The following is a 10,257-nucleotide window of genomic DNA, read 5'->3' as shown; positions in this document are numbered from 1 at the left end:
GCCTTGACTGCTATGTTGGTGTTAGACGTGCGTCCGGTATCCGACATTAGTGCAGTGGGATTTAGACAATTGATGGAGGTAGTGTGTCCTCGGTTCCAAATCCCGTCTAGATTCCACCTGCATCCTCAAAGCAGCAGCGACAAGCGTGCGTCTGTCTGTTAAAGGGTGGTGACACCCTCAAAGTGTGCTACACAAACAATTAAAATATTGTTCTTTTTTTTTCTGTCTTTGTGAAATGTGTGGGCTGTAGCCGCACCTGCATCCTTAAAGCAGCAGCGACAAGCGTGCGTCTGTCTGTTAAAGGGTGGTGACACCCTCAAAGTGTGCTACACAAACAATTAAAATATTGTTCTTTTTTTTCTGTCTTTGTGAATTGTGTGGGCTGTAGCCGCACTTGCATCCTCAAAGCAGCAGCGACAAGCGTGCGTCTGTCTGTTAAAGAGTGTTGTAACTCTCAAAGTGCTCCAAAAAAATCAAAAAATTTTTTTTAATGTGTTTGTGACTTGTGTGCGATGTAGCCACACTTGCATCCTCAAAGCAGCAGCGACAAGCGTGCGTCTGTCTGTTAAAGGGTGGTGACACCCTCAAAGTGTGCTACACAAACAATAAAAATATTCTTCTTCTTTTTTCTGTCTTTGTGAATTGTGTGGGCTGTAGCCGCACCTGCATCCTTAAAGCAGCAGCGACAAGCGTGCGTCTGTCTGTTAAAGGGTGGTGACACCCTCAAAGTGTGCTACACAAACAATTAAAATATTGTTCTTTTTTCTGTCTTTGTGAATTGTGTGGGCTGTAGCCGCACCTGCATCCTTAAAGCAGCTGCGACAAGCGTGCGTCTGTCTGTTAAAGGGTGGTGACACCCTCAAAGTGTGCTACACAAACAATTAAAATATTGTTCTTTTTTTTTCGGTCTTTGTGAATTGTGTGGGCTGTAGCCGCACTTGCATCCTCAAAGCAGCAGCGACAAGCGTGCGTCTGTCTGTTAGAGGGTGGTGTAACCCTCAAAGTGTGCTCCACAAACAATAAAAATATTCTTTTTTTTTTTCTGTCTTTGTGAATTGTGTGGGCTGTAGCCGCACTTGAATCCTCAAAGCAGCAGCGACAAGCGTGCGTCTGTCTGTTAAAGGATTACATCGGTGACAGCATCCAAGTAGGCATGTCAGACAGTCCGTACCTGTACTGGCAGGAAAAAGAAGCAATTTGGAGGTCCCTGTACAAACTGGCTCTATTTTACCTGAGTTGCCCCCCCTCCAGTGTGTACTCCGAAAGAGTGTTTAGTGCAGCCGGGAACCTTGTTAGCGAAAGGCGTAGGAGGTTGCTTCCACAAAATGTGGAGAAGATGATGTTCATAAAATGAATGATCAACTCTTCCAGGGAGACCAGCCTCCAGAACGTACAGAGGGACCTGTGGTTCCAGCAGGGACGAATTAATACTCTGTGAGGATGAGGATGTACATAACACTGAAGAGGGTGAGGAATCTGTGGATGAGGAGGATGAGGACGACTTCTTGCCTCCGTAGAGCCAGTTTGTGCAGGGACAGATTAATTGCCAGCTTGTTTTGTGGGGGCCCAAACGAACCAATCATTTCAGCCACAGTTGTGTGGCAGACCCTGGCGCTGAAATGATTGGTTTGTTAAAGTGTGCATGTCCTGTTTATACAACATAAGGGTGGGTGGGAGGGCCCAAGGACAATTCCATCTTGCACCTCTTTTTTTTCTTTGCATTATGTACAGTTTGGGGCCTAGTTTTTCAATGCCATCCTGTCTGCCACTGCAGTTTCACGCCTAGATGGGTCACGTGTTTGTGCCGCCCACTCGTGTCGCTTAGCATAGTCATCCAGCTACCTCGGTGCAACCTTTTGGACATAAAAACACTATTGTGAGGTGTGAGGTATTCAGAATAGACTGGAAATGAGTGGAAATTAAGGTTATTGAGGTTAATAATAGCATAGGAGCAGAAAAACCTACAAATTCTGTGATTTTAGCTGTTTTTATGCTTTTTTTCAAAAAAATACAGATCCAAAACACAAAACCCAGAACCCAAAACACGGAAGGGTGGTTTTGGCAAAACCAATCCAGATCCAAAACACGAAGAAAGATCCAGATCCAAAACCAAAACACAAAACACGAAAAGTGGCCGGTGCACACCCCTAGTATATATATATGTGTGTATATATATATGTGTGTGTATATATATATATGTGTGTATATATATATATATGTGTGTATATATATATGTGTGTATATATATATATATGTGTGTATATATATATATATGTGTGTATATATATATATATATATATATATATGTGTGTGTATATATAATATATATATATATATATATAATTACTGCTCTTACTGTGCAATTGTGTTTAAGACAGTAGAATTTATTATAGAGGTGTGGCACCTGCAGTTTAAAAGTAAGAATACATTTGAAGCAGCTGTAAATATTCATGATTACCACAGGCTGTTACATCATAAACTGGTGAAAACTTAATTACATCCATGGGTAAATCCTTATTTTGGGTTAGATTTGTTTTGATGTTCAATACTTTAGTAAACCTCAGCCTCCTTCCTAAGTAATTATTTGTTGTGTACAAGTTCAGTTTGTTTACTGCAAACAAAAATAAGAAACCACTTGTCCATGGATAGCCAGTTTCATATTGTTTTTATTAACGAGAATTGAAAGCAAAAGTTTCTGGTAAGGACACAAGCATCTGACTAACGTATGGAGTGGCTTTCTAAAAATATACGTACATCTGAGCAGCATTCCAGGACACAGTTGATAGGAGGAAGCATTCTGCAAAGACACAACACTTATTGTACAAAGGGCTGCTTGGGTGACATATGCTGTGCAGTCCTAAATAGCATAGCATATTTCTCTATGTTTACAGCATCATTCCTGTTATGGAGTTCAGGGTAGCACACTAATTGAACTGATGCTGCAGACTTCTGAGAGTTTAAAAAGTGTCTTTAAAACAGGAGGCGCGTCAGCTGTTACTATTTCTCATATACTATTTTATTTTCTCCACCTATAAGAATTGTTGTGGGGTTTTGTGTGTGTATGTGTGTGTGTGTGTGTTTGTAGATCCACTGAACAGATTTAGTAGGAATACTATAATTAAGCTGCATAACTGGCATAACTTTCCCAGCTGTCATTCTAATAACGGCCAATATTTTCTATATTCTCTAGTAATCCTATTTGTAACAGGCAGGGGAGTATTTGGCATGATTGGCACACCTGTGACTTTATGGAGCTAATAAGGACTACAACTTGCCCATGTCTGTTCTAGAGTATTGGCCCCATCAAACTACATAAAATAGTGTGCACCATACACTGTTTAGCTGGGATGTGATGCCTGGCCTAGGTCTGATTCATATAGTCTTATTTTTATTGTGCGTAATCTGTTGCATCCAGGTGCGTATTAACATCTGAGGGGGCCTATGTGCAGCCTCCTCATCTGAACATCACCCTCCATTCCGTCTTGCTTCTTACTCTGCCAGGCTGCCACTAATCGGGTCCCCCCCGCCTCCACGGCGCCAACTTCCCAGTGATATTCAGGAAGATAGCACAGTGGCAGAATCTTTGCTTTCACTGCGCAGTGCCATCTTCCCAACGATGTCACTGGGAAGATGGCACCGCGGAGGATGAGGGACCCCCTTGCTGGTAAATGGTAATGTATACCATAATAAATACACCAATGGTTGCATCCTGTGTTGTTTGCATCAGAGAATGGGGATACAGACCATAGAACTTACATATAGGAAAAGAGAAACAAACTACTTTTCTCAATGATCAGTCTCCCCAAGTACATTGCATATGAATCACTAATCCCCAGGCACCCTGATTTTTCTCACAAGGGTCCTTTGCAACGGCACCGATCGCACACCCCTAGTTATGGCCTGTCTGTGTGCATTCCATTCAGAATGCAGTGGATCACATATATATACCTCTCAACTGTCCTGATTTGCAGAGTTAAAAAGTGACGGGGCTTACAAGAAGAGGGAGGAGCTTCACCAAAAGTTGTGTTTGGGGATTATTGGGGGTGGGGCTTATTTTGTCTTTGTTTATTGTGTATAAATGTTAGGAGATGACACATGAATGAGCTTTTACAGTAAAGGAATCCTGAAAACTTGGGACCTCATTCTGAGTTGGACGCATCTATGGCCACTTTTCTGTGCAGCCGTGGCAGCCTGCTTACTACCATATGCTAATGTGAATAACATGCCCATCTATGTCGAGTATCTGTCCATCTTTATGTGTGCCCGCCCACTGTTTTCCCATAAACAGCTGTCATCTTCAGTATCAGTGCTTACACCCAGTCCATGCTATGTGCAAAAGATGCTTCCGAAATAGACATCCTATCTCCGTACGTATGCTCCAACTGAGCACAGAAGTCAGTCTACACACTCCCAATGCTCCAGTGACGCTCTCATGAGACGGATTAGTTCCGTGTAATCATATGAACACCACCCCGTTGCCGCACAGAAACTCCCAGTTCATGGAAAGAGTGATCTGTCAGCAAACTGATCAGACCACCCGCTCTTTCAGTTTCCATCTGTGTGTGCATGCGCAGTCTGAGATAGCTTTCTATGGCACATGCACAGTTTACAGATATCCACGGCAGCTGTCTGCATTTGGACTCTCATCCAACTCAGAATGAGCACCATTGTCTCAAAACAAGTCAGTTTTCAGGACATCCCTGTTTGCGCAGATTTCCGCAATTGATACTTTGCTCAGCACCAGACTTGACTATGTTTTGTCATATGGTTTAGAAATTGTGTTTCCATTGCTATTTTGTTGGGAACATATAAATGACATAGAATCTTCAAAAAACTTGCCCAAACAAGTTGTTTTCATTGCAGGACACCAAACTAACTTTATTGCTTTTGTTTTACTGTTGTAAAAATAGAACAGATGTAAAACAATAGCTTGTAGTGAACCTTAAAATTATTTGTAATGAGATGCATTCAAGGTTACTGTACCACATTTTCTTGCTTCTACATTTTTGATTTTTTGTTTTTTTTCTTTACGCTTTTGACTTTTTTATTTTTTGTGTCCAAACTGTGCACATGAGACTTTGATGTTGTTACACCAGCTGCATGAAACCCGTGCACTTGGGTTCTAATCCTGTGTTTCTTTCCTCCTTCACAGAGTGCCATTTGAGCAAGATGTAGAGCATGGCAATACAGACGGCCTAGGCGACTGCCAAAGTAAGCAAAGAATCAGCCCTGTGTTTACTTTGGGTGAAATAAGCCTTCTAAATTCACAGAGTCAACATTACCTGCAACAATAATAGCAAAGACTTTGCAGTAACTGAGCTGAAAGAATTCTATCATTGTGACTTTGACATGAAAAGGAACCTCTATGTTTGCAGAAGGGGAAATGTAGGGGGCATTTCTAGTGTTGATTTTGATGTGGTAAAAATCACAGGAGGAATAGGTGGACCGTGAGGAAGGTGTTAGATTTCATAGACCGCAAGTTGGATGGAAGAGGGAGAAGTAACAACAATTTCTTTTTTTTCTTTCTTTTCCAGATTCTTTTGTGGCATTAAATGGTAAGAAACGTACAGAACTTTCAGAATAACTTTTTAGAATAAACTATTATTTATTTATTTGTTATATGTTTATACTTTACATGTTATAAAATTTCCTCTTGCAGTTGCACCAGTTACAATTTTTGTTTCCTCGCCTATTTTCCCATAGACTTTTCAACTGCACCTCCAGATCAGGAAATATATTACACAGTGTATGGTCAGTTTATACGTGTTTTATAAACCGCTCAACAACTTCTCGTAGCAGTACCTTTCCATTTTAGATCTCTTTCTTTGCACATCTCTAGCTGTGGTTCTGGTTTAACCAAAATTGCCACTTCATAGGAAAGCTTTCTGTAGGGCAGGTGTGATTCCAACAAGTGAGCAAGCCTTCTAGCTCGTTCCTTTGTGTAATACATGGATAAAAAAATAAGTTTTTTGTTTGAATTCAAAAATAAAATAAATGGTAAAATATCACAACGTGTTCAGTTATAATATTTATGGGATAATATAATTCAGAAAAATAATTTAATATTAAAAAAAAAAATCAGCAAATCAACAGTATGCCTTCCTTATTATTTTATTATGTTGAAATTGTATTAGCGCCTTTTTAAGCTAGTAATGTACTATAGCAGAAATATTTATCTCCCAGCAGTGGTTTCTTATTTCACTGATAAGGGAATATAAGATATGAAACCTAGTAAGCTAAAGGAAAAATATTCCTTTTGATAAATTGGGAACGGTAGTGGAAGTCTGATATCCATTGTCACAGACTAACCTAATAAACTGATATCGCATTAATAATGGATTAAGTTCCTTTAATCAGATAATGCTTGGTTAATGGCCTTGCAGATTGCTTCCCTGACAGTATTTTGATACAAATTAACAAAATAAATTATTTTTTTCCCCCATGGAACATGTAGGTGGATAAATGATATGTCTAAATTTATACAGAACTCTCAGTACATTTCAAACAGCTCTCTATTGTTTGCGAAAGGTTTATTTTGGCATGTGAAGACATAAGCTAAAAGTCTCTAATTAAATACAATTTGGTATGAGTTGTTAACTTGCATGTCTAATAGGCAAAGCCTGCCTGAGGCAATGCAATACCTAGTGTTCCATTTTTTTTTCAATAGCCTACGTAGATTTACTAGGCCAATCAATTCCAGAGTGAGATCATATTCTGCCCTGTTTGGTTAACAGGTCTTTATGTTGGATAAGAGGCAATTTTGGTGAATTAGACCAGTTACTTTAACAAAACATTCCCTTTCCTATTTTAGTATTACTCACCCATTCCTCTAGCTGTCTAATTAGGTGTATATAGCTGATGCTTGAACATTTCTCTTAGTATTCATAGCCTTGAATGTAATGCACCTAGACTAGATGTCTTTCTTCAAATTCAGTTAAATCCGCCAGTGTTTCCAGCTGGGTCTTTTGGCATATTCATTTCTTAGGAATATCAAATTAAAGTGTAGAAACACTGCACTTATCTGGAGACTCCCTGGAAGCTACATGTCACTTTGTGTTCATGGATTTTTCATGTTTCAGGATAATGTCTCGGAGAAAACCCATTTTAAGTGAAGTAGCCTGCACCGGGTTTAAATGTCAGATTAGAACAAAGGCAACCAGGTCAAATCCAGTGTGAACCAATAGATTCTCGGGGGTGTATTTAAAATTAGGTATTCTATTTGCCACTATAGGTAGCCTACTGGAAAAATTACTATTTGTAAGGATTCAGCTGTACTAACATCATGCTATATTGTAGCTGTTTATTCCACGTAGAGATACCAAGTTGTTGTTGAAATACACATCACAAGTTCTGAAATGCACACTATATATGCTTAATGACTTGACAAGTTCTGGGGTGAGTAGTTTAACAGCTGGAGAGATGGCAGCTGCATAATCCAGTACATACTTTACATAGAGATTTTCACATCTTAAGTAATATACATCAGTTACAGCATCCCCATCTTTTAGTGCTTACAGCAATTGTGTTTTCTATCATAAAGCTAAATAAAATCTCTATCTTAACTGCCACAGTAGTAGACACTACTACGCAGAAATAATAAAAAAAAATATATATATATATATATATATATATATATAATATATACCGCCAAAAATCCTGCACTCTCAACTTAGACGTGACATCTTCAGGGTGCTTGCAAGGACATAAGTCCCAAAATAGAAGTAGATTTCCTGGAAGGAAGGATGCACTCACTGTTCAAAACAACATTTAAAGTTTATTCATCTTTAGACATCTCAGTGAAACGAATAAGAATCTGTGTTCATGGTCAACGTTTAGGCACAATTATGCACCTTTCTCAAGACCTCAGTTCAACAAAGTCATGTATGATGAATAGTGGAAAACGAATGTAACGATATCTGTACTTCACTGAAATCTTTGCATGGAAAACCAGAGATAATCTCAACGTGAGATCGCAGGCCTGCAGTTGCAGACCTGCAGTTGCATGCCTGGAGGAAAATAGAACACCCTCGTATCGATAGCGTGCCGTGGCTCCCATTGGCCCCTGCCATATATATAAAATCCATAAGAACGGCATTCAGAGTGTTAATATTGATGCAACAAATACTTGGATTATAGCATCAACATTACGAGGTGTTACACCCCCCACCCCCGTCGTCAGGACCATACAAGCATGAAATGACAAACACTTAAGGAGCGTACACACCAGACTATATGCTCCCTGAGCGATATCGTCTAGTGTGTCCCCGGCAGGCTGTGCTCAATGTCGTTCATGACATTGAGCACACCCACTGAACGATTTCATTAACAATATCGTTCAGCGCCGGGCTCTCTCCCCCATTTCATAACATGCAGCAATCTGACGACATCGTCAGTTTGGCCTGCATGTTAACCCGATGAACGATAATAACGGACGACCTGCGGGAACGCATGTCGTCGTTATCGTTCATCGTTTTTGTGTTAAAATTGGACGATAAAGTGAACGATAACGATATCGTTATTGTCCAGTCGTCCACTTTAATCGCCCAGTGTGTACGCACCTTTACCCACATAAATACACCAATGGCAATCGGCACGCTATATCCATCTCTGCGTCCGACTTCCGAAGAGGCACCCGAACTAGCGAGATGCATGCATGCGTTCCATGGTGGCGTGCTGATTGCTGTTGGGGTATTTATGTTGGTAAGTGTTTGTCATTTCATGCTTGTATGGTCCTGACGATGGGGGGGGGGGGAGATGTTATAATACAAGTTTTTGTTGCGTTGATATTATGACACTGTGGCGTTCTTATGGATATTAATAATTGATACGTGCATCGGGGGACGCTGTGACATTTCTCAGACTGTCGGCCATTTGTGGAAGCTTACACATATATATATATATATATATATATATATGTGTGTGTATTAGTGTATATACAGTAACAGTATATGTGTGTGTATATGTGTGTGTGTGTGTGTGTGTGTATGTATGTATATATATATATATATATATATATATATAACTACATTAATAGGAGCTCAAGTTGGAATAGTGTGATCATGTAGGTGCTGTGAATGACAGGAGGCTTCACGCAGTGTGTATAGTCCGTGAACACATACACATGCCAATCCAGTCTCTTTAACTTCATCTCAGACCTGTCCTGTCAAATCAGACCATTATCTCAGGAGACAGTTCCATCTCTCTCATTCTCTCTCTCATTCTCTCTATCGTTCTCTCTCTCTCTCACTCTCTGTGTGTGTATTCGAGCTTCTCCTCTTATTTGCAGCATCTTCAGAGTTAACTATCACTTTTAAGGGAAACAGCCTTTAAGTCACTTTAGATCAAAATGATGTTATGCAGCTGATTACACTAAACAGGTTTATCTGAGATTTGGATGATCAATGTAATCATCATATAGATTATGATTTAATATCATAGTAACAGTCCCATCCCTCATTGATGGCATGGATTGATTATGTGGCTGATGTCAGCCATCCAACCAAGGAAATTATAACTGGGAATATATAATTTATTTCTAGTACGTTCAATTCGACGTTTAAAGGGAAAAAAATGGATACAATAAAATGGGATGTAAGTGCCTTTTGTATCATCCGGAGTATACAGGGTAACCTTTTAGTTCCTTGATGGGAATCTAGACATTTACCATAGATAAGCGAATCCTCAGAGATCTTATTAGAGTAGCTCATTGTATTGTGTTATCTTTCTATAAAAAATGTAAAAACTTTACACATACAGATGTTATTCAGTATTATTAAGGACAAGAACTCTTCACAGTTTCTATATACACAAGCTGGTACTGCTTTCCTTGTGCTGTCCTCAAATGACCATACACAGTCCGTATCATGCGGTGACCATTGTTCCTTCTCATCCTTTACCCAACACAATAGTCTTTCAGATTCCAGCAGTACGGTTTATTCTGCGCTCAGTTCCCTAACAAAGACACGCTGTTGGTAAAGGGAATTGTGACTCTTTGTTACCTGTTAAAACACAAGTGGGTCAAACAGTGTAGCATTTGTCTTAAATACTCATTGTAGCAAGATTACAATTTTATTGACTCCTCTAAGAACATTACTGACAGATGCTTTGAAAGCATAATAGTCCGAACAAACACAAACAGTGTTAATTTTGCTGGATGTATTGATTTATTCATTTATTTAAAAATCTATTTCCAAGTATAATGCACATTGCATGCTCTGTTTTTCAGTTTTAATATTGTAATCAGCAGACAAAAAAAAC

The 10,257-nt window shown here is 39.4% G+C and overlaps 1 protein-coding gene across 6 annotated transcripts in view; it reads left to right on the top strand.

The window, feature by feature from the left end:
- SEMA6A (semaphorin 6A) overlaps positions 1-10,257 on the top strand; it is a 206,460-nt gene that overhangs the window by 122,861 nt on the left and 73,342 nt on the right. For 3 of the 6 annotated variants that reach the window (XM_088477711.1, XM_088477709.1, XM_088477707.1), the window contains 3 exons: positions 5,153-5,211; positions 5,535-5,555; positions 5,704-5,751. In XM_088477711.1, the coding sequence (XP_088333837.1) occupies positions 5,153-5,211; positions 5,535-5,555; positions 5,704-5,751 (128 nt within the window). The remainder of the gene's footprint in view (positions 1-5,152; positions 5,212-5,534; positions 5,556-5,703; positions 5,752-10,257) is intronic. The other 3 variants (XM_088477712.1, XM_088477710.1, XM_088477708.1) reach the window with 1 other exon arrangement.

Source organism: Taudactylus pleione, unplaced genomic scaffold (assembly GCF_031769625.1).
Source record: "Taudactylus pleione unplaced genomic scaffold, aTauple2 ptg000202l, whole genome shotgun sequence".
Taxonomy (NCBI): Eukaryota; Metazoa; Chordata; class Amphibia; order Anura; family Myobatrachidae; genus Taudactylus; species Taudactylus pleione.
Note: the sequence above shows the minus strand (reverse complement) of the source record. Positions and strands in the feature narration are given on the sequence as shown.